Raw genomic sequence first — 25,724 nt, 5'->3', positions numbered from 1 at the left:
TGTCTAACAATGTATGTGTGTGTTTTTTTGTTTTAAATAAGGGCATTTTAAAGAGACTAATTCTAATGCAGTCTGTACCAACCAAAAGAGAGGGGGGGAAAAATAACTCTTTTTTTTGAAGGACACAGAAAGTGCTGTTCACTGGGAGTACTAATTTGTTAGGCCACCCCCTGAGAATATAATCAGCCTTGGACTGTGCCATGAGACTTCTCCTCTGAGCACTGACACCTACAAGGATTTTCAATAGATCCCTTCCAGGGCTTCCCAGAACCATTAACGTGCTCAGTGTGGGAACAAAAGAAATGTGATTGTACGAATGGCCCCTTGTAGCTGCAAATGATTCCTGGGAAATCCTGGCACCCTGGTTAGTGATTATATTCACTTGGGGGTTGCCTAATGAATTGGCCCAGCGAATTGCACTTAGCTTGCCCTTTAACATATTGAATTGATCTTAGTACACAGGTGGACCTACCTATTATCTCTTTACAGGCTATGAGCAAACTTAGGGCGACGGTCAGTGTGATGCTGTAATTGGAGTATTCCATTACCAGTCCTTTCAGCAGACCCCACACTTTACATTCTTATTCGCAATTCCCAGGCATGCACCTGTCGGAGCAGTACTGTTCATGTGTTCACCCTGGGAATGCTTTAAAAAAGAAGGAAAGCTACCGAAGCAGTTTATTGCCAATAAATTAGCCACAATAGTGCAAGCTATAACACTATATTTATTCTGCAGAGTGCTTTACCATATCTAAGTAAACAACTCTTGAAGCTCTCTGTTTAGCATAGCAGCTGCCATATTAGCTTGGTGGGACATCACCTCCTGCTTGAGTCTCTCCCTGCCCACACATATCTCTTGGCTCAGATTACAGCAGGGAGGGGAGGAGGGAGAGAGGAGCAAACTGAGCATGCTCAAGCCCTAGCCCTGGAGGTTTAAGCTGAAAACAGGAAGTCTGATACAGAAGCCCATGAGTACACAATTAAAGGAAAGAAATTGTGTTTCTTTTGACAGAGGACTTCCTGCTCACTAATAGCTCTGGGCTCAGATTACATCAGGGAGGGGAGGAGGATGGGAGAGTGGAGCAAACTGAGCATGCTCAAGCCCTAGCCCTGGAGGTTTAATCTGAAAACAGTTAGTCTCATACAGAAGCCCATGAGTACACAATAGAAGGAAAGAAATTGTGTTTCTTTTGACAGAGGACTTCCTGCTCACTAATAGCTCTGGGCTCAGATTACATCAGGGAGGGGAGGAGGATGGGAGAGTGGAGCAAACTGAGCATGCTCAAGCCCTAGCCCTGGAGGTTTAAGCTGAAAACAGGAAGTCTGATACAGAAGCCCATGAGTACACAATAGAAGGAAAGAAATGTTCTGTTTCTTTTGACAGAGGACTCAGAGCAGCATTACTTTGAGGGTTTACTGGTACTGATATATTTATATAGATCTTTCTGATAAATCTTACTTGGTTTTAGCCTTCCCTTCACGTTTAAAGCAGAAGATGGGAACTGCTGTCCCAGGGGTGTAGCTTAGCGATTACAATCACAAGGGTGCCATAAGAAATCGGCACCGCCAGGGATATTGCCTTAACATCTCCTTTCCTTTAAAGATAAAAGCATTCCTGGAAGATCCATAAAACCTTCATCTCTGCAGAATCGAGAGACGGAGCTATTTTCGTTAACCTAAATACACCCCTTTCTGGTTTAATCAAGATTTCCCTTATTAACGGCAAAAAAAGATTAATTTAATTGGCAGCAAATGGGCTTTATTGCATCATCCGTTATCTTCCTGGCATTCTCCTAGGCACTGGCTGCAATTCTGTGAGCTTTTCACGAAAGTAGAAGCAATGGGCAAGTTCACGGAGTATTTAGCGCCCGGTCGGAGCTGGCACGGTTTTGATGACTGCTGGTCTGAAACTGGCACCCATGTATTGTGTTTGGCTTGTAACCGCTTGGATCAGTAGATAATCAGAATTTACTTTCAAACGGACTGTTTGTGAAGTCATCTTGCCTAAGGGTAGCAGAGACTGATATTGGCCATATATATATTCATCATTATTATTATTATTATTATTAACATTCATTTATATAGCGCTGGCATATTATTTGCAGCACTGAAATTCATTACCACTTTCTGCCCATGTGTAGCCATGTTTTGGAGTAAAGCTGGGAGTATATGGTAAGATGAAGTATAAGGTTCCAACTGAGAAGATCTGTCCCCAGTTTGGCCACCAAAACGGTATTCCAGATTGAAATGATCCGGTCTTCAGGCCACCAGAGTAATGATTGGATCATAATGGGGACCTGTCTGTAAAGGACTGCCTCAAATGCTACCCGACTTCATTTCAAACCTGTCCTAGTGATTTCTGGACAATTCTCAGCCAGTCATCATTTGGGAATGACCTCTTGATGGCCCCATACATGGACCGGTACGATATTGACTCCGTCCAATAGGGCCATTATTTGGATGATTTAATTGCTTGGCTCCTGGGCCAATGATTGTATTAAAATGGGACTCTGGAGACCCGTTGGATGAGGGCCGCATCAGCATGACGACATGGTTCTTACCCCACAAATTTTCTAAACTGCCCAATTGATATCTGGCCAATTTTTGTCTGGCAGGACTTCCCAAAGACTCCATACATTGGCTAACAAGCATGCAATTTCAGCACAGGTTTAATGCTAAGTTGCACTGATCCCGTTATTCATCAACTAAAGTGCAAAGTTATCATGAACAGAGGATGCACAGGCACCAGATATACCAATGACCCCTCATCAATATAGAGTTTAGCTAGATGGTTACCCTACCCTAGTTGACCCCTCTTCAATATAGAGTTTAGCTAGTTACTCTACCCTAGTTGACCCCTCAGTTTAGCTAGATAGTTACTCTACCCTTAGTTGACCCCTCTTCAATATAGAGTTTAGCTAGATCGTTACCCTTCCCAAGATGACCCCTCATCAATATAGAGTTTAGCTAGTTAGTTGCCCTACCCAAGTTGACCCTTCATCAATATAGAGTTTAGCTAGTTACCCTACCCTAGTTGACCCCTCATAAATATAGAGTTTAGCTATAGTTGCCTTACCTTAGTTGACCCCTCATCAATATAGAGTTTAGCTAGATAGTTACCCTACCCTAATTGACCCCTCATCAATATAGTTTACCTAGATAGTTACCCTACCCTAGTTTACCCCTCATCAATATAGAGTTTAGCTAGATAGTTACCCTACCCTAGTTGACCCCTCAGTTTAGCTAGATAGTTACCCTACCCTAAGTTGACTCCTCTTCAATATAGTTTACCTAGATATTTACCCTACCCTAGTTGACCCCTCATCAATATAGAGTTTAGCTAGTTACACCACCCTAGTTGACCCCTCATCAATATAGAGTTTAGCTAGTTACCCTACCCTAGTTGACCCCTCATCAATAGAGTTTAGCTAGTTACCCTACCCTAGTTGACCCCTCATCAATATAGAGTTTAGCTAGATAGTTACCCTACCTTAAGTTGACCCCTCTTCAATATAGAGTTTAGCTAGATGGTTACGCTACCCAAGTTGACCCCTCATCAATTTAGAGTTTAGCTAGATAGTTGCCCTATCCTAATTGACCCCTTATCAGTATAGAGTTTAGCTAGATCATTACTCTACCCTAGTTGACCCCTCATCAATATAGAGTTTACCTAGATAGTTACCCTACCCAAGTTGATCCCTCATCAATATAGAGTTTAGCTAGATAGTTACCCCTACCTTTAGCAACAAGTCCAGCGCTGCAGCCCCCTAAGCAAAGTTCCTCTGGGCTCTCACTGGGGGGGGCACTGTATATCCAAGAAAATAATCTTTTTCTCCTTTAACAGAATGTGAATCACTCCGACATTACTAAATGTCTACCCGCAGTGCTTGCCGTGCCCATTGTGTTTCCCATTCTTTTTCAGGGACTTGTGCTACATAAATCCGAGTTGACACTGTTCCCACATTATACAAACGATGGCCATTAAACTTCATTGGATCGGTTTACATATTCCAGATGCATCTCAGGGCTGTAAATCTAATTAAATGTTTTACTTGGAGCTTGTCCTCCAATTGGCATTGTTTGCATGTCATTGTATTTCATCCATTAGAGAGATTTCTCCTTTTTTTTTTTTTTCTATTAAAATCCTATTCAAGCTGCACCAGTGAAGCAAGACACAAAGCTTTTCATATTTGTGCTCTTTCTTTGAAACAGAAATGTGCTCATTTATAATGGCTGCCAACGTCTTCTGGACGCCATATTTGTTTTCCTTCATGTACAGGAGCCATCTTGTAAGGCAATAATGTGGCATCTTATGGCAGCCCCTCTGACATTTGCCAGAACCCACAGATTTCCAGTCAGGGCCTGCCCCTTTGTGCTCCTGCACATCTTCCCCATGACCCCTAAATTATTTCCAAAAACTTTACCAGATGGGTGCACAATGAATACCTTTTTTTTTTTTCTTCGTTGTTCCCCTTGAGTTAACTTTTAGTATGATGTAAAGAGTGAAATTCTGAGACAATTTGCAATTTGGTTTTCATTTTTTATTTGTGGTTTTTGACTTATTTTTGCTTTTTATTCAGCAGCTCTCCAGTTTTCAGTTTCAGCAATCTGGTTGCTAGGGTCCTAATTACCATAACAACCATGCATTGATTATAACAAGAGACTGGAATAAGAATCGGAGAGGCTTGAGAGTAATAAAAATTAGCAATATTAATATATTTGTAGCCTTATAGAGCATTTTTTTTAGATGGGGGTCAGTGACCCCCATTTGGAAGCTGGAAAGAGTCCAAAGAAAAGGGCAAACCATTCAAAAAATTGAAAAGCTGCTTAGACCATTCTATAACATACTAAAAGGTAAGCACCCCTTTAAAGGCAAATCCAACCCAAAACCTTTTTTTGCACTGTGGAAAAAAAAGTTATCCTAAATAACTTCCTGGTATATATTAATTTAAAAAAAACTTTCAATGGTTTTCCGGTTATGTGCAAATGTCATTGCTGTTGGCTACAGCGTCTGTGCAGCCATTTCTAGGCTCCGCCCTAGAGCCTCTGGTGTTTGATACAATGTAACAGCAGCAGCCGATTGTCAGACCTGTCTTTGCAATAGGAGAACTGACTCGCAACTTTGTTTCCATTGTCTGAGCCGGGAGCAGGAAAATGGCCAGACAGATGCTGCTTTCAATAGAGATGACATTTACTCAAAACTATAAACTGACGGAGAATGAGGATTGAATAGATATCAGACTTTGCTTAGAATTAGTTTCTTTTTCTATGTGCAAAAAAAACCCTTTAGGTGGAGTTCCCCTTTAATATTTTGTCGGTGGCAGAAAAATGGGCTGAATATTCAATTCCTGGCACAAACAAGTCTTGTTGGTTCTCTGTTTTGTCTCCCGGCCTTCTCACTAAATTGTGATGAAAGGGCACACTCGCTTCAGTGTTGCACAATTCCCGCTGCTTTAGACAGTTGTAGGCTGGATATATATGTAGAGGTTTGTTTAACTTCATATAACATGGGTGCATTTGGATCGTTGCACCATAAGGTGTTTTTGTTATTTTAATCTCACAACAGTTTGGCTCAGCCCCCAAGCCGAGAGAAGTGCAACTTTTCCAGCTGAATTAATTTGCAAGAGCAGAAGGTATTGGCACCCGAGGCAGGCGTAGTAAACATCATGGCATCTCTGGGGCACCTACTCTGCTTTACTTAAAGGGTTGTTCACCTCTAAATTAACTTAAGTATGATGTAGAGAGGGATATTCTGAGACAATTTGCAGTTGGTTTATTTTTTTCTTATTTGTGGTTTTGAGTTAAGGTTTTTATTCAGCAGCTCTCCAGTTTGCAATTTCAGCCATCTGGTTGCTACAGTCCAAATTCCCCTAGCGACCATGTATTGATTTGAAGAGGAGACTGGAATATGAATAGGAGGCCTGAATAGAAAGATGAGTAATAAAAGTTATCAATATATTTGTTGCCTTTTTTTATATTGGGGGGGGGGGGTTAGTGACCCAATTTGAAATCTGGAAAGAGTCTAAAGAAAAAGGCAAACCATTTGAAAACTATATATAAAAAAAAAAAAATAATAATGAAGGCCAGTTGAAAAGTTGCTTAGAATTGGCTGTTATGTATCATACTAAAAGGTAACTTAAACGTGAAGCAAAAATCCAACCCAAAACTTTTTTTGCACCGTGAAAGAAATTCCTGGTATCTTTTAATTTAAAAAACGTTTAATGGTTTTCAGGTTGTTTGTAAATGTCCATGCTATTGAAAGCAGCTTCTGTGCGGCCATTTCTAGTCTCCGCCCCGGTGCCTCTGACGTTTGATACAATGTAACAGAAGCAGCCGATTGGCAGACCTGTCGTCAACATTTGTTTCCGTTGTCAGAGCCGGGAGCAGGAAAATGGCCAGACAGATGCAGCTTTCAATAGCGATGACATTTGGTAAAAACTATAAACTCGGGGAAAATGAGGAATGAATAGATATCGGGACGTTGCTTAGAATTAGTTTCTATTTTTGTGTGCAAAAAAAGACCCTTTGGGGTAGAGTTCCCCTTTAATATTTTGTCGGGGGCAAAAAAAAATAGGCTGAATATTCGATTCCTGGTACAAACAAGCCGCCTGGTTCTTGACAGACATCTGTGTTTTGTCTCCCAACCTACTCACTAAATTGTTGTGAAAGGGTGCACCCGCTTCTATGTTGCAAGATTCCTGCTGCTTTAGACAGTTGTAGGCTGGACTCTCGAGTGTGAAACCTCATACAATAGGGTTGCCACCTTTTCCGGAAAAAAATACCGGCCTTCCTATATATTTATCTTTTTTTCTCTTTTAATAATATTGGGATCAACCATCATTTTTACTGGCCAGGCTGGTAAAATACCGGCCAGGTAGCAACCCTACATAAAACACATGCTTTGGATATATATATATATATATATATATATATATATATATATATATATATATATCCGGCACTACTCGTAAGAAAAGTGTTTGGTGCCTCGGTGCTATCAGCAATGTGAGCAAGATATCCTGGAAAAAGGAAAGCACTCACAGGTCTTAAGATGCAAAAAAAATCGGTGAAATTCATTGAATTAAAGGCTGTAGGATTAGCCGAAACGTCAGTTATTTATTTTCAATAAATTTCACCGTTTTTTTTTTTTTGCATCTTAAGACCTGTGAGTGCTCAACTTTTTCCAGGAGATATATATATATATTTAAAATGAAGCACCCTTTTAAAGGGAAATGCAACCCAAAACTTTTTTTGCACCATGAAGAAAAATGTTCTCCTAAACAACTTCCCGGAATATATTAATTTAAAAACGTTCAATGGTTTTCCGGTTGTTTGCAAATGTCATTGCTGTCGGAAGCTGCGTCTGTGCAGCCATTTCTAGTCTCCGCCCCGGAGCTTCTGGTGTTTGATACAATGTAACAGAAGCAGCTGATTGACAGACCTGTCTTTACAGGAGGAGAACTGACTTGCAACATTGTTTCCATTGTCTGAGCCGGGAGTAGGAAAATGGCCAGACAGACGCTGCTTTCAATAGCGATGATATTTGCTCAAAACTATAAACTCTGGGAGAATGAGAACTTAATAGATATCAGGACGTTGCTTAGAACTAGTTTCTCTTTCTATGTGCAAAAAAAGACCCTTTGGATGGAGTTCCCCTTTAATTTTTTGTCGGTGGCATAAAAAAAAATTAGGCTGAATATTGAATTCCAGGCACAAGCAAACCTTGTTGGTTCTGTGTTTTGTCTCACTTAATTATTATGAAAGGGCACACTCGCTTCTGTGTTGCACAATTCCCGCTGCTTTAGACAGTTGTAGGCTGGATATATATGTAGCGCTTTGTTTAACTCTATATAACATGGGTGCTTTTGGATCAGTGCACCATAAGGTGTTTTTGATATTTGAATCTCACAACAGTCTGGATCAACCCCCAAGCCGAGAGAAGTGCAAATTTTCCAGATGAATTAATTGGCGAAAGCAGAAGGCGTTGGCACCCAAGGCAGGTGTAGTAAACATCATGGCACCTACTCTGCTTCGCTTTTGAATTAACTGTCAGTATGATGTAGAGAGGGATTTTCTGAGACAATTCCCAATTGGTTTTCATTTTTTATTATTTGTGGTTTTTGAGTTATTTTAGCCGTCTGGTTGCTAGGACCCGATATCCCCTAGCAACCATGCATTGATTTGAATTGATTGGAATAAAATAGAGGACCTGAATAGAAAGACGAGTAATAAAATGAAGCAATAACAAAAGTGAAAAGTGTAGCCTCACAGCGCATTTGTTTATTTGAACGGGGTCAGCGACTCCCTTTTGAAAGCTGGAGAGAGTCAGAAGATGAAGCCAAGTAATTCAAAAGCTGTAAAAAATAAATAATGAAGACCAATTGAAAAGTTGCTTCAAATTGGTCATTCTATAACATACTAAACGATAACTTAAAGGTGAACCACCCCTTAAAGGCTCCCGGTAATATCCGGCAAAAAAAAAATCAGCTGCGCGGCTAATCTAGGTGTTTCTGTAAGTGTAAGTACCCCCTAAGTGGATTGAAGCCCCAAACCACAATTAATTTTTACTTTAATTAAACGTTTTAAACATCTCGGCTGTTGTTAGTGTGGATTAGATGTATCGTTTATTTTGCACCTCTGCTCAACGTAAGGTCAGTAAATAGGGCGGGATAGAATGACGACTTAAATTATGCAGCCAGGCGAGATAGGATAGGAGGTTGTTCTGCCGCTTTTTAATTCCCGATCTGGCAGTTTCATCCGTACACCTTAAGAAACAATAACATTGTTGGAAAAGGAGGATTCATTACTAGCAAAACCCCTGCCAAGAGACCCGGGGTGGCTGCAAAGCAGAAGCCGTATATGGACTGTGCCAACTTCTCCTAAAAGCTGGAGCTGACTGATTATTTCTTTATGTGCCACCAATTACTACTGTAATCTACTGAGCAGCACAGCAGTAATGGAGGAAGAGGACTGCCGATCTGCATGATGTGTAGAAATAACGCTTGTCTTTGTGTTTGAGAAGCAGCTGTTCCTGCTGAATTGTGCTTAGTACAGGGAATACCTATGTGCCATAGTTTTATGGGATCTCTCTGTACAGACTATGAGCAAACTTAGGGGACTGTTCCTGCTGAATTGTGCTTAGTACAGGGAATACCTATGCTGCCATAGTTTTATGGGATCTCTCTGTACAGACTATGAGCAAACTTAGGGGCTGTTCCTGCTGAATTGTGCTTAGTACAGGGGAATACCTATGCTGCCATAGTTTTATGGGATCTCTCTGTACAGGCTATGAGCAAACTTAGAGGACTGTTCCTGCTGAATTGTGCTTAGTACAGGGAATACCTATGCTGCCATAGTTTTATGGGATCTCTCTGTACAGACTATGAGCAAACTTAGGGGACTGTTCCTGCTGAATTGTGCTTAGTACAGGGGAATACCTATGCTGCCATAGTTTTATGGGATCTCTCTGTACAGACTATGAGCAAACTTAGGGGACTGTTCCTGCTGAATTGTGCTTAGTACAGGGAATACCTATGCTGCCATAGTTTTATGGGATCTCTCTATACAGACTATGAGCAAACTTAGGGGACTGTTCCTGCTGAATTGTGCTTAGTACAGGGAATACCTATGCTGCCATAGTTTTATGGGATCTCTCTGTACAGGCTATGAGCAAACTTAGGGGACTGTTCCTGCTGAATTGTGCTTAGTACAGGGAATACCTATGCTGGCATAGTTTTATGGGATCTCTCTGTACAGACTATGAGCAAACTTAGGGGACTGTTCCTGCTGAATTGTGCTTAGTACAGGGAATACCTATGCTGCCATAGTTTTATGGGATCTCTCTGTACAGACTATGAGCAAACTTAGGGACTGTTCCTGCTGAATTGTGCTTAGTACAGGGAATACCTATGCTGCCATAGTTTTATGGGATCTCTCTGTACAGACTATGAGCAATCTTAGGGACTGTTCCTGCTGAATTGTGCTTAGTACAGGAAATACACATGCTGCCATAGTTTTATAGTGTCTCTTTATAGTGTTTCATGGGAGCTGTAGTTCAGTAGGGGTTGAGGGTGACTAGCTCTCCATTACCAGGGGTTGCAGATTCAGAAGACAGCTGATGAGCGCCAGTATAGAACATGTACAAGACACACACTGTTTACATAGTGCAACTTGCGTAACAGCAAAGTGACATTGGAAAAGTAATTTTGTTGTTATTATGAGGTTATCCCACTAATCTGTCCTCCGCTCAATAATCTGCTTTCTGCCGAGTGAAGATTCCTTATCTGGCGCTATACGGAGGCTGTTATAAGAGCGCCCATTACTCCTGGCCGCATATAATAAATGATCTGTCTGGCAGCAGGAACGCTCAGAAGACTGATAGCATCGCGTTTGGGGAAGCTGTTCATCTCTTTCGGGAAGGGATCAGCGGGGACAGCAGCCTGGGCTCATGGTGAACGCTCGCCCTGCATTTCTCTCAAGCCTGTCTGTCTGTCATATTTCTTCTTCCCACCTTCCTGATGGAAATAGGGCTCCAGTGATAGCCGCAACGAGGCCGATAAGGGCTAATGTGTTCAGCAAAGCCTGTGCCGCACAAAAAGCCAAAATGGTGGCACTCTATTTAATGGTTCCAATGTCGGTGGGTTAAGTTGGATCATCACGTAACATCGCCTTTCTCGTCTGGGTAAGGTGTTCCTTGAGTAGAGGGCATGGCTTGGGGTAGTGTCCTGCGCAGGTCCTTTTTTTGAAACCCGTACCTGCAATTTGACCTGCATGTTGCCCCTTCCGGGCCCATGCGACGCACCCTTCCGGACCAATAGGCCAACTAACCTTCTGACCCGGGGGATACACAGAACCGGAAAGGGGCGTCGCATGGGTCCGGAAGTGGCGTCGCAACATGCACGTCAAATTTGGGGAAGATTTGGCACCGGAGTTATGTCCCTGCCGGTCTCATGCCACGCCTCTTCCGGGCCCATGAAACGCCAGTTCCAAGCCTATGCGATGCCCCTTCCGGTTCTGTGTATCCCCCGGGTCAGAAGGTTAGTTCACCTATTGGCCCGGAAGGGGGCGTCGCATGGGCCCGGAAGGGGCGTCGCATTGGCCCGGAAGGGGGCGTCGCATGGGCCCGGAAGGGGGCGTCGCATGGGCCCGGAAGGGGGCGTCGCATGGGCCCGGAAGGGGGCGTCGCATGGGCCCGGAAGGGGGCGTCGCATGGGCCCGGAAGGGGGCGTCGCATGGGCCCGGAAGGGGGCGTCGCATGGGCCCGGAAGGGGGCGTCGCATGGGCCCGGAAGGGGGCGTCGCAGGGGCCGTCGCAGGGGCCCGGAAGGGGGCGTCGCATGGGCCGGAAGGGGCGTCGCATGGGCCCGGAAGGGGCGTCGCATGGGCCCGGAAGTGTAACTCCGTTGCTGAATCTTCCCCAAAATATTTAAAAACTGGAAGAACCATAAGGGTGGGTGGCAGGGATCAAGCCCGCACCTTTGTTGGGTACCCAGCCAGGTTACCCACAGACTGCCTGCATTGCCAAGGAATCAGGAACTTTTAGCCCAAACCCCAACCACTTTGAGGATATTCCTCAGGTACCCCACCCAATTCAATACTCAAGCTTGGGGTGCAACAGATTAAGGCCTGGTTTTTACCAGTGGGTTCTGGTGGTGGTTTTAGGCTGTGATTTGCACCTGTGACCACTAGAAGGAGCTCTTCAGCATTGCACTGCAGTATATTGGCTCTGTGGCTGGTTTCACTTGTGTGATTTTCAGGGTGAGCAGGGCCAAGGAATGATTGGAACAGGCTTCCATTTATAACCAGTCTTTTCATCAAAACAAAGGTGTAAGCGCGTGTCTGGGATGTTCCGATTGGAGCAGGTGAAATCTGCCGATGACCCACAGCAGGAGAGTGTTGGTTACACCCGGGGGGATATTCTGGCTTGAGGAACTCACAAATAAACTGCTAAATAAATAAAAACTCTACGTCGTAAAAGAAGAACAATTTGTGATGCAGATTCATTAAACATTCACTAAAGTTGACTGAATATGGTTTAGTAGCAATCAGGTTTATTTATGAGGTTGGCAGAGGGAGTATATTGATTATAGCACTGCGGGCATTCCTGGTGCGTTCCACCCCCTCTCCCTCCTGACTGCCGCTTTCTGCTAATGCCAAGTGATTCCTGGTTCTGAGGAAAGAGAGTTTCTGCACAATGCAGACATCTGCTTCTGCTGTGTGACCGGCTTTTAATTTGTACTTCTTGTACCATAAGTGAGAGAGAGATATACCATAAAACTATGGCAGCATAGGTATTCCCTGTACTAAGCACAATTCAGCAGGAACAGCCCCTAAGTTTGCTCATAGTCTGTACAGAGAGATCCCATAAAACTATGGCAGCATAGGTATTCCCTGTACTAAGCACAATTCAGCAGGAACAGTCCCCTAAGTTTGCTCATAGTCTGTACAGAGAGATCCCATAAAACTATGGCAGCATAGGTATCCCCCTGTACTAAGCACAATTCAGCAGGAACAGTCCCTAAGTTTGCTCATAGTCTGTACAGAGAGATCCCATAAAACTATGGCAGCATAGGTATCCCCCTGTACTAAGCACAATTCAGCAGGAACAGTCCCTAAGTTTGTTCATAGTCTGTACAGAGAGATCCCATAAAACTATGGCAGCATAGGTATCCCCTGTACTAAGCACAATTCAGCAGGAACAGTCCCTAAGTTTGCTCATAGTCTGTACAGAGAGATCCCATAAAACTATGGCAGCATAGGTATCCCCTGTACTAAGCACAATTCAGCAGGAACAGTCCCTAAGTTTGCTCATAGTCTGTACAGAGAGATCCCATAAAACTATGGCAGCATAGGTATTCCCCTGTACTAAGCACAATTCAGCAGGAACAGTCCCCTATGTTTGCTCATAGTCTGTACAGAAAGATCCCATAAAACTATGGCAGCATAGGTATTCCCTGTACTAAGCACAATTCAGCAGGAACAGTCCCTAAGTTTACTCATAGTCTGTACAGAGAGATCCCATAAAACTATGGCAGCATAGGTATTCCTCTGTACTAAGCACAATTCAGCAGGAACAGTCCCCTAAGTTTGCTCATAGTCTGTACAGAGAGATCCCATAGTAATTATAAATAGTGCAAGGTAGGTTTTTAAAGCAATACTGCACCGTTCCTGGGGAAAAAGACGGAATCTGTCGGTATCCTTTTAAAATTTGCCCTAAAACCAGAATTATGGTTCCCTCCAGGGTGCTTTTTTCCCTGCAGGCAGTATTATATTTATTGTGCCGATTACATGACAGAGTAGGAGGCAGATGAGAAACTCCAGCTTTTGAGGTCCAGTAACTGATGTGTGTATGAGGTTTTATTTACATGTTACTGTTGGGGATTTTGTTAAACTATTGGGAATCCCAGAATTCTTGCTTTAGTTGATGGGGAAAGGCTCCGCTTTTTGTGCCGGGGTGAGGGCAGTCCAGGGTGAAACCCCCCCCCCCAATTTGGAGCATTCCACGATTGCTGTCTGGTTGCATTCCGAGGCTTTATATACCCACTCCACGGCCCTGGGTTCTACATTTCAGAGTGGATTGTCTGTTTATAACCATTACTTCCCCCTGCACTGCTGGACGTGACTCAGCACACAAAACAGAGTGCAGAAAGGAACGAGTTTTCAGTTATAACTACAAATTGCTTAATGAAAAGCTGCTTAAAATTGCATTGAGTTTTGCAGCAGAAGACGAGGATTAAAGGAGAACTAAAGCCTAAAAATGAATGGGGCTAAAAATGCAATATTTTATATAGTGAACTTATTGCACGAGGCTTAAGTTTGAGCTTGTCAATAGCAGCAATGATCCAGGACTTCAAACTTGTCACAGGGGGTCACCATCTTGGAAAGTGTCTGTGACACTCACATGCTCAGTGGGCTCTGATTGGCTGTTGAGAAGCTAAGCTTAGGGCTCGTCACTAATTATCCAGCAGAAAATGAGCTTCCCTGGCTGTAATATAAACTGATGCTACAGGTTTGCTGATTATTCAATTCTGATGCTAATTGCACTGGTTTCTGTGCTGCCATGAAATAATTATGTGTATTAATTACTAATCAGCCTTATATTGTGACATTTCTATTCTATGTGTACTGTATATTGTGAGTGGGTCCCTAAGCTCAGTAAGTGACGGCAGCACAGAGCATGTGCAGAAGATGGGGAGCTACTGGGGCATCTTTGGAGACACAGATCTTTACTGCTAAAGGGCTGTGGTTGCCTTGGGCTGGTACAGAAGCACAAAACATCATGTACAACATTTCTACCTACTTCTTTAGTTAGGCTTTAGTTCTCCTTTAAAGGCTACTGATTCCAGTGTTGTGCGGCTGCGTACTTGGGGGGGAACCCGGGCAGTTTCTGTCCTGCCGCTTCATTCCTCTGTTTTGCTCTTTCCGCAGGGAGCCGACAAGAACGTGAAAGGCCCAGACGGACTGAATGCCTTCGAAGCTACAGACAACCAGGCTATCAAAGATTTACTCCATTGATGCCGAGCGTCCTCCGACTTGCCTCTCGTGTGGTCCCCCCGCTGCTGCCTGTCTTTCTTTCTTTTATCCGCCAATTTCTTCATCTCCTCTTCTTCTGTAAATTGGAAGATGTCCACTAAAAACCTGAGCCCTGTCCGATCCAATCGGGGAGCTCATTTAGGGGCTCTACGGAAGCCGCTAGCTGATTGGACTCTGTACAAGAACCTTAAGGACCTAAGAAGCTCTTGCTTTTCCCTGTAGGCCGAGGGCACCCGTCTCCCACCCGCACAAGGGAGAATGCAAACCATTGCTGAACATAGTTGCATGTCCTCTGCTTGCGTTTCGCTTAAGCCTATCGGCGCAGAGGGACGGAAAGCAGAGTCGTAATGATCGGCTTATTGGATATCAGCTTTTTTAATAGTGCCCCGCATCCTTTCGAAAACGTTAATTTGGGCAGGAGGAACCGCATTACCTGAGGTCACCTACCTGACTGGTCATCACCTAGCGCAGAATTTCGACCCCCTCCACCATTAGCACAGGCTGGATAGTTTCCCTTGAAATTACATTTTTGTAAAAGGATTTTTTAAAAAATGTAGAGAGCAGCTTCTACTGATTCTCAATAACCCTCTTTTGTATTGCACTGTAAAACAGAAAACTGTAAACCCCATTTTTTTGCGCTTCTGGGGGTTAAAGTGCTCCAATCGTTACCGTATTGATCCGCAGGTCCTTTCGGCATCATCTCAAGGGCTGTTTTCCTTTAAGAGTGAAGTAAGTCTTAAGCCAATCGCACTTTTCTAGCTGTAGGCGGCAGTTGGCATTAAGAGGTCAGCTTCCCGCGTTTAGACTTCCAGTCACCATTACGTCGGAGAATAAGCCGAGCCGTACAGATCCGTCTTAGGTTCAGTGTCGACCCGTATCAATATTCCCATAAAAAGTCTCCTTTTTGCATTAACAATTGCATGGAGCGAGCGCCTAATTGCATTGGTCGATTCTTTTGCAGGTGGATCAGATCCTCAGCCCAGCTTGTTTGACGCACGATAAGCCGGGAAATCGGGTTCTGTCTTTCGTTCTGCATCATTTTTGCTTTAAAGCATAAGTTAACCTTTAAAGTAAGTGAATGTAAAACTGATGAGGGGGTTATTCTAAGCACTTTTGCCATTTACATTAATTATTTATTTTGTTTTGATTCCAAGATATTAAGGGATACATGTACTGTTAATATGAATGAATTTTGTTACAACAGCGCCACCTGCTGGTCAGTTTCCCACCAGTCTGACCAGCAAGTAGTCAAGGAAGTTGTCAGGAGAAAGAAAGAGGCTGATGTTCTTCTGCTTAGGAATAAAATTAGAAACCTTTTTTTAGGGATGCACCGATTCCACTATTTTGGATTCAGCCGAATCCTTCGTGAAAGATTCGGCCGAATACTGAACTGAATCCGAATCCTAATTTGCATATGCAAATTAGGGGCAGGGAGGGAAATCACGTGACTTTGTCTTCGATGTCCAAAACAAGGACATCTAAGATGTTTTTCCCTTCCAACCCCTAATTTGCATATGCAAATTAAGATTTGGATTCGGTTTGGCTAGGAAGAAGTATTCGGCCAAATCCTGCTGAAAAAGGCAGAGTCCTGGCCGAATCCCGAACCGAATCCTGGATTCGGTGCATCCCTACCTTTCTCACATCTTTCCTAAGCAGAAGAACATCAGCCTCTTTCTTTCTCCTGACAACTTCCTTGACTACTTGGTGGTCAGACTGATCAGAAACTGACCAGCAGGTGGCGCTGTTGTAACACAATTCATTCATATTAACAGCACATGTATCCCTTAATATCTTGGAATCAAAACAAAATAAATAATGAATCTAAATTGCAAAAGTGCTTAGAATATCCCCCTCATCAGTTTTACATTCACTTATTTTAAAGGTTTACTTATCCTTTAAGGTATTGAATGTAACTTCAACAGGGATCCTTCTGCGGCTCCGGGGGGCTGGCAGTTGTTTGTTTGGCTTCACTAGAGCCAGCAAAGGGGAACCCCAGCGGCCTTACGGTTCTAATGTTTTGTTAAAATCGCCAGATGCCCCCTTGCAGTTGGTTAATTTGACGCCCGCCACACTCCTCATTCATATCCGTAACAAGGAGGCTGAATTAAATCTGAACTTGATAATAACATCCTTTTTTGCTTGTCTGATGATTATTTAACCCTTTGATTACCCTCTTCTGCTTGCTCCCCCCACTTTAAAGTCTGTCCATAAGTCCCTCTTGTTTTGGGCTGATCTAATCCGTCTGTAAAGCAACGTCCGTTTGTGTTGAGCTGCACAGCACTTTCAGTCTGTTGTTCATCCGTTATACCGTTGCGATATAACCATGCACTCCTGACAATAAATAACATGATGTGAAGTCGAGTGGTATTCCCGCTGCCCGTGTTATTTCATTGGGTCAAGTTTCCTTGGTTAAGTGCCCGCTTTCATGGCCGGCAATACTTTGTCTATTGCTGGAACATGTTCTCATTGGAGAGGTAACATAGTAAGTTAGGTTGAAAAAAGACACAAGTCCATCAAGTTCAACCTTTAAAGTCTATATATAACCTGCCTAACTGCCAGTTGATCCAGAGGAAGGTGAAAAACCCTCCTGACCCTACTCCAATTCCTTCCTGACTCCAAAATGGCAATGGGAATAATCCCTGGATCAACTTGTACTATGAGCTATCTCCCATATCCCTGTATTCCCTCACTTGCTAAACACCATCCAACCCCTTCTTATACCTATCTAATGTATCAGCCTGTACCCCTGATTCACTTCCCAGCTCTCCCTGTAACACCCCTTTCCCTCCTCTAATCTCATTGGCTCCCTCCTGTCTGCTGGGAGGAGCTACTGGTGAATAAAGCATCCGCCCCTTCCTTATACCTATCTAATGTATCAGCCTGTACCCCTGATTCACTTCCCAGCTCTCCCTGTAACACCCCTTTCCCTCCTCTAATCTCATTGGCTCCCTCCTGTCTGCTGGGAGGAGCTACTGGTGAATAAAGCATCCGACCCTTCCTTGTACCTATCTAATGTATCAGCCTGTACCCCTGATTCACTTCCCAGCTCTCCCTGTAACACCCCTTTCCCTCCTCTAATCTCATTGGCTCCCTCCTGTCTGCTGGGAGGAGCTACTGGTGAATAAAGCATCCACCCCTTCCTTATACCTATCTAATGTATCAGCCTGTACCCCTGATTCACTTCCCAGCTCTCCCTGTAACACCCCTTTCCCTCCTCTAATCTCATTGGCTCCCTCCTGTCTGCTGGGAGGAGCTACTGGTGAATAAAGCATCCGACCCTTCCTTGTACCTATCTAATGTATCAGCCTGTACCCCTGATTCACTTCCCAGCTCTCCCTGTAACACCCCTTTCCCTCCTCTAATCTCATTGGCTCCCTCCTGTCTGCTGGGAGGAGCTACTGGTGAATAAAGCATCCGACCCTTCCTTGTACCTATCTAATGTATCAGCCTGTATCACTGATTCAGGGAGACCATTCCACATCTTCACAGCTCTCACTGTAACAAACCCCTTCCCAATATTTAGGCAGAACCTCCTTCTAGTCGGAATGGGTGCCCTTTCGTCAGCTGGAAGGACCTATTGGTAAATAAAGCATTAGTGAGATTATTATATGATCTCCTTATATATTTATTAGGGTTGCACCAAATCCACTATTTTAGATTCGGAACCGAACCCCCGAATCCTGCGCAAAAGATTCGACCAAGAATCGAATCCTAATTTGCATATTGTGGATGAGAAGGGGAAAAATGTTTTACTTGTTTTGTGGCGAAAAGTCACGGGGTTTCCCTCCACGCTCCTAATTTGTAGGGATGCACCGAATCCACTATTTTGGCTTCGGCCGAACCCCCAAATCCTTCGCGAAAGATTCAGCCGAATACCGAACCCTAATTTGCATATGCAAATTAGGGGTGGGAAGGGGAAACCATATTTACTTCCTTGTTTTCTGACAGTCACATGATTTCCCTTCCCGCCCCTAATTTGCATATGTAAATTAGGATTCGGCCGGGCAGAAGGATTCGTCCGAATACTGCTGGAAAAGGCTAAATCCCGAACCGAATCCTAGATTCGTTGCATCCCTACTAATTTGCATATTCAAATTTGAGTTCGGCTGGGCAGAAGGATTCGGCCGAATCCTGCTGAAAAATCCCGAACCAAATCCTGGATTTCGGTGCATCCCTAATATTTATATATAGTTATCATATCACCCCTGGGTATAACAGTTTGGTTGAGTAGAATTTGCTTTTCACGGCTATAATTGCCCCTTGTTACTCCTGCTTTGGGGCGTAAATCGGCACAGGTTCTTACTTGTTCCAACACAAGCGGGAAGATCCCTTCACATGAAGGCCAGAGAAGCCTCCATAATCCCAGGGGTCCTCATCTGTAATCATTGAGCCTCCCTCCAGGCGTTCCCAATTTTTAGCCTACTTGTGATTTGGCGATCGCCTGCAACTAAAATAGGGGCCTCTATTTGGGGGAAAAAAATATGCAGATGCCACTCCCCAATTATGACAAAACTCCGCCCACAATCCATCAAAGCTCTGCCAACTCCGCAACCTGCTAATCACGTTTTCACCATCTTAAGGCCATGGGCCCCCTGACTACTGTACCCCCTTCATCGTAGAACATCGTTAACTCTGCCCATGTATTGTAAGGAATATCCCCAGCAGCAAATACATATTCAAGTAATCAGCAGGCTCATTAAGCCAGGTAAATAGCTTCCCTTGTAATAAATAAGCGAAAGGTCTCCAAGTGCAAAGAGTCAAAGCAATTAATGATCAACACGGAACCCGCAGTGGATGCCAAGTGTCAGTTCTTTCCCACGGAGAACCCGTTCCTCTTCCAAATATGTCCTGTAGGGAAGCAATACTCCGGCTCAGTACATTAAAAGTAAAGGAACATCCCGTGACCAAGCCAAATAATTTCAAAAAAATCGCCCTTGATAAAATGAGAACCCCAAGCAGGTCAGCCCAGTGCGCATTTCTAATGTGGTAGCAATCAACTGATGTGCAAAGGGTGTTGTTCATCATTGAGTTAACTTTTAGTATGATCTGGTGATCTGGTTGAAATATTAAGAAGTCTAATTATTTTGGGAAGGGGGGAGTTTATTGCAGTTGTGCAGTCATTGTGGTTCTGATATGCAGCTGATAATAATGAGGCACTTCCAGAGCACTCGCCCCAAATCTCCCCCTAACTGACCTTCAGACTGGGCTCCATTAGCTCATAACAAGGTTACAGATATATAGAAACATTGGGGTAACAGTCACCCTGCTATAGTTCCAGGGGTACCCAGGGTACAAATAAGTACTCACCCCAAATCTCTCCCTAACTGACCTTCAGACTGGGCCCTCTTAGCTCATAACAAGGTTACAGATATATAGAAACATTGGGGTAACAGTCACCCTGCTATAGTTCCAGGGGTACCCAGGGTACAAATAAACACTCACCCCAAATCTCCCCCTAACTGACCTTCAGACTGGGCCCCCTTAGCTCATAACAAGGTTACAGATATATAGAAACATTGGGGTAACAGTCACCCTGCTATAGTTCCAGGGGTACCCAGGGTACAAATATACACTCACCCCAAATCTCCCCCTAACTGACCTTCAGACTGGGCCCCCCTTAGCTCATAACAAGGTTACAGATATATAGAAACATTAGGGTAACAGTCACCCTGCTATAGTTCCAGGGGTACCCAGGGCATAAATAAGCACTCACCCCAAATCTCCCCTAACTGGTTTGAGTCTTGTTCACTAGCGAGTGTCAGTCTGTAGGAGTTGGCAGTTAGAGCCGGGTTGTGAGTGGCCAGCAATACTCCACTGTGTGACTGTCCAACACTAGATATATAGTTTCCTATCATCCTAAACACCCACCAAACACATGTAGATCTGCGGGGGGGGGGAATCCATGTGACACACAATAAAATTATGTTTTTATGATTGGAATCTTTTCCGTGAACGCAAAACCCTGACAATCCATCATCGTTTCCTCTTATCTTTTGTAACATCGGGCAAAGTAAATACATTCTCGTCTTGCGTTGGGAATGCTGAAGTGCCATTTGTTTTCCCAGTGACAGGAGTGACAGGTAAAGTAAAAACATATATGTATGAGCCCTTAACGGAGAGTGGAGATAGCGATTGCCTCCAGACGTCGGTATGAGTGTGTCAAAATGGAAAGCGCTGAGGGACGGAGCGTGAAAGTCATTGTTATAGATGATCATGGGCCCCACCACCCCCCAAGGGAACGGCAGATTGAGTTGTTGTTCTTGGGATATCACACAGGTTATCAAACATCATCACTAAAATGCAGCCTTTCTCTTGAGAAGGTTCTAGAACAATTGGCGTTGAAATAAAAATAACTTTTATTAATCGGGAACCGACATGGGTGCTCAATAATTCTTCTTCGTTGATATTAGAGATATAAAGGGTTGCTTCCTCAACATTGTGTCTGTTTCTGGCTTATGTGGGGCTTTATCTCCACACTGGTTTGCACGATTGCTCCTAGGAAGCTAGAAACTGAAAGTGGGTTCGTTTTCACCGTTTGTCATTTGAAGCCCGAGAAACCGTAGACTTTTCTTGATTTAAAACAAAAGGGAAAATAGATGTTTATCAACAATCCTCTTGATCTCATGTTGAACAACGGGGTCCAAAGTTGAGGACTCTCTCTCCTAACTGGCAGCAATTGGGATAAAGATCTTGCTGCAGTAATTTCCCTTATTATATACAAGAAAAAATTCTCCATTCAGCATGGGAACTTCAGCTTAGACTTGCAGAGAACATGATGGCACCTAATGGTTTGCTTCCAAACTGAGGTAGATGACCCTAAGGTCTTACAATAGGAAGGGCAGGGAGAAGAACCTTTACATACTTACCCAACTGTCCTGAAGAATCTGAGACAGTCCAAAATGGACTTCCAGGAGTATCTAGGAGAGTGAATCAAGAATCCGTTCATCATTGGTCTTCACGCTGGGTTACCTTCCAACCAATGCTCTGGGTCCTCTAAGTGGGAGCCAACTTCAGAGTCTGGAAACCACTGGAGTAGAGGCACCTGAGCAGCTACAAAGCAAGACAAGGCTGTATAAGTTAGCTCTGACTCATTGCAACTTATCTTCAGTAGGAGATTGATGAACAAATTACTGGTGGCACCGATGTAGACCAATATGCACGTACCATGGATTTTGGTTGCTCCAAGGACAGAGATTTTTCAATTGGAAACTTAATGGGGAAGTGAAGATTAGCCGGATAAGTGGATCAATCAATGAGTTTGATGTTTGAGGTCTCAAAGTATATGGCCACCTGAAGTCTATTGTCCTGCTGAAGGGAAGCTGCTCAGTGATAGCTGGCACCTACAGCCTGCCTGGCTTTGGAGATGTTCCTGCAACCATATGTATTAGACAAGTTTACAATAAATACAGACTGATGCTAAATTGAGACTATTCTCCCATGAGGCTTATGTACGATACACCAGATCTTTTCATTGCAGCCACCTTCCCAGGCTGAGCAGGTGGTATCTGCAGGGAAGAACTTCCAATGCCAAATGCGTTCTTTTTCCCTTAACTATATTTTCATATTTGGCATGCCTTTCTACATTCATTTATTGTGCTCTCATTCTGCTTGGCGAGGCCATAAATTTATATTCTTTTGAAACGCCAAATATTCTCAGCAAATGTTATTAAGAAATGAGCCGCCTTCTTTCTAATTGTTTGGGGCAGTTTCATGATCTTAATCCCTCGGTATAGAATTTATCAAATGAAAAGGGACAAGCAATATACTTTTTTTTTTTTTTTAAGTATAAAAAGCAATAGGTTTTTGTTTAGCTGCCAAGGAACAAGCAAGATATTTGGCCATAAGCAAACTAGAGGCAAAGTATATGAGAAAATCTTTCCGCCTCATTAAATCCTCGCTCACAATCACATCCCGAACTAATGCAAAGTCTGCAATGCCAACCTTATTAGACATCGCATCAACTCCCACTGTTGTTTGCCTCTTAATGTCTGTGCACATAATATATAATGCTATTTATGAAGAACCCAACTTTCCAGCTGTAAGAGTGTCCATTAAAGTCTGCTTAAAGTGGAATTGTAGGAGTCTGACAAATCTGGGAGATGTTTCTCAGTGCCCTGTCTGTCCTACTAATCAGTCTTTGGTGCAGTTCTGTGTAAACAACATGTCCAAAGGCCAAAGCAGGTGAAAAAAGAAGTACTGCTACTTCACTAGAACTCTAGGGTTAGACCTGACCAGAAATACCCTGTAGAAGGTAAAGATCCTCGAACCTCTGGTGCTCTGGCCACTAGGGTAGTCATCATTACCTTGTAGTTCTTCAGCTGTAAATGTAACTTCTAAGGTAGTGATCTTCTACTTCTGGTTTTCTAGATAGAGGTTGGTGGCCTTTTAGGTGGTCATCTTCAATCTGTAGCTAACCAGCAGCCAGGGTACCCTCTCTAGGTAGTGTTCTTGAACCTCTGGTTTTCTAGATATAGGGTGACGACCTCTTAGGTAGTGATCTTAAATCTGTAGCTAACCAGCAGCAAGGATAACCTCTCTAGGTAGCGATCTTGAACCTCTGATTTTCTAGATATAGGGTGGTGGCCTCTTAGGAAGTGATCTTAAATCTGTCGCTAACCAGCAGCAAGGATAACCTCTCTTAAGTAGTGATCTTGAACCTCTGGTTTTCTAGATATAGGGTGGTGGCCTCTTAGGTAGTGATCTTCTGACTGTCTCTAACTTGCATTAAAGGCAACCTCTTTTGTACTGATCTTCAACCTGTTTTTCATTTGTAAGCGTAGCCTGTAAGTTATGCTCAGGTAGTGATCTTCAACCTTTAGTTCCTCAGCTAAACGATTAGCCTCTAATGTAGTGATCTTCCAATTGTAATTCTCCAGATATGGGGTTGTAGCCTCTAAGGTACTGGTGTTCAATTGATTATTCTCCAGCTAAAGGGATAGCCTCCTAAGAAGTGATCTTCAACCTCTGTTTCTCCAGCTATAGGGTGGAAGCCTCTAAGGCAGTGATCTTCAGTCTGTTCATCTCCAGCTTTTAGGCTCCAGAGTGATCTTCAACCTCTGGTTGTCCAGATATTGGTGCATAGCCTCTGTGGTACTGATCGGTCTCTCCTACTATAAGAGTAGCCTCTTATGTAGTGGTCTTCAACTTCTGGTTCTTCAGCTGTAAATGTGTCCTTTACGGTAGTGATCCTCAACCTCTGGTTCCCCAGATATAGGGTAGTAGCCTCTAAGGTACTGATCTTTCTCTCCAGCTATAAGAGTAGCCTCAAGTTAGTGATATTCAACCTCTGATTTTCCAGCTGTAAATGGAACCAGGCAAATCAGTTGTAGGTGGTAGCTTAGTGTTTCCCTCCTAGCATTTTAGCTTTGTGGTCCAACAAGTCACCCCAAATCTTATTTTCATTTCCAACTAGACCTGGCATCCTTATCCACTGAGACCTTCTAGGTGGGGCAACCCCACAGTTTTGGAGCCTCTGTTGCAAGAGAAATAATATGCCCCCCCATATCCATTGATACAAATATATAAAGAAGGGATGTTCTATGTTCACAATATACTGGCCTAGTTCTGTTACATCTTTTTATGTGATAAAATTATAAACAATGAGCCCTGATGTACAGCACACGCCTCGAAACATGATAGATTGGTAAAAAGATGTTCTCCACATATATGTTCTCCTTTAATTTTCTAAACTCTGCAGTGGGACTGTGCTTCCGCTCCCAGTATCTACACCTTATTATCCTCTTTGGCTCCTGCTATTGTTATAATAGTTTATTATAACAGAAGGAAAATATCCGTCTGGTCAATGGGAAAGGAAATTAAAAGCTTTCTCCATTCAATGTGGTCAGTAGACACTATATCACCGTGGTACAAAGGCGGTGGTGATGGTATCGCCTGCTGAGTAATGCAATAACGTGGGCTGACTGGTGACAAATGTGAACTTCTAATAAAGAAAAATATATATGTCCTGTTCATTGTATGAGGACCTGGGCTTCTAGCGTTAGGTCCTCTGACTTTTGGATAAATGGGTAGTTCTCCTTACAGGTATCTTAGAGGGGTATAGTTATGGTGCAGGGAGCTGCTTTGCAGTGCTGGAGCCTGAGTTTGATTCCAGGACACCATCTTCAAGAAGTTTGGATGTTCTCCCCTTGTCTTCAGTTGCTTTGGTTTCCTCCCACACTCCAAAAACATGGTAGGTGCCAATGGTTTAGATGCCATTCTAGTAATAAATGGGCATATATGTAGAATTTTCTTGAATGGTGATGAATTGATCCAGGGTATAACTTGATGTCGGGGGTCCAACAATTGGCAGGTGGGACCTTTCTGAAGATCTTAAATAAAATGCCTTGTATTCCACCTTAATCTGCCCCATGAATATGGAATACTGTTCCATTTATATCGGATGCCTTGCAAACAGCTGCTTCATTTCTTTTCTCCTCTTTTCTTTTTTTTGGGGGGGTGGGGGAGCTTCAAGAAAACACTATGTAGATTGAAAAACAGCATAGAATTGTGTTTCCTTTGCCGAATTGCAAATTAACTTCTTTCCTTATCAGGAATTGAGGTCTCATTATTTAAATTCTATCCAAGGCTTAATACAGGCGCTTCTTTTTAAATGCACGGATATTTCTCGCCCCCCTCCTACACATACCCTCCCACCCAACACGGACCCGCAGACATGAGGCTATTGACAAGGGGAAGGTGTTTAAAGAAATAATATATTGCACAGAAATGACTCCCAAACGGGCAATAATGAGAGGGCCCATTAGTATTCAGATGGAGAAAGGCCTCTTGTAAAGATAAATGTGTTTTTCGTCTTCCACCGGAGAAAAGAAAAATGTATTTTGCTGCATGCGGAGACCTCGATACAATGGGAACATAATGAATTGGATCTTTTCCTCTGTTCATCGTCTCGTTGTTGCAGAGCAGCAGATCTCGGCTTAGAAATGGGCCTGTGGGTTTGCTGCTTCCAATCGGCAGGGTGAGTGCTACTTAGAGATGATTATTTCTGAATACAAAGGTTCAAGAACTGGATACTTGGCACATACCCCCCAAGGTGATGCCTAGGGGTGCACCTGAGACTATATTCCACCAGTTCTTGAGGGTTATGCGTTCTTACAGTACTGAGAGCGTACATCTGATAAGTCTGATAACCAGAAGTTGTCTACTAATTTGGGGGATTTAAAATTTACAGAATAG

General features: G+C 43.4%; 1 protein-coding gene across 1 annotated transcript in view; it reads left to right on the top strand.

Annotated features, from left to right (window-relative positions):
• The window catches only part of mtpn.L (myotrophin L homeolog), a 33,647-nt gene extending 18,479 nt beyond the window's left edge, over positions 1-15,168 (top strand). The window contains exon 4 of the mRNA XM_018240862.2: positions 14,427-15,168. Coding sequence (XP_018096351.1) covers positions 14,427-14,513 — 87 coding nt within the window. The 3' untranslated portion in view covers positions 14,514-15,168. The remainder of the gene's footprint in view (positions 1-14,426) is intronic.
• Positions 15,169-25,724: the final 10,556 nt, after the last annotated feature.

Source organism: Xenopus laevis, chromosome 3L (genome assembly GCF_017654675.1).
Source record: "Xenopus laevis strain J_2021 chromosome 3L, Xenopus_laevis_v10.1, whole genome shotgun sequence".
Classification (NCBI taxonomy): Eukaryota; Metazoa; Chordata; class Amphibia; order Anura; family Pipidae; genus Xenopus; species Xenopus laevis.
The sequence above is the reverse complement of the archived record's forward strand: the minus strand, read 5'-3'. Positions and strand labels throughout refer to the sequence as shown.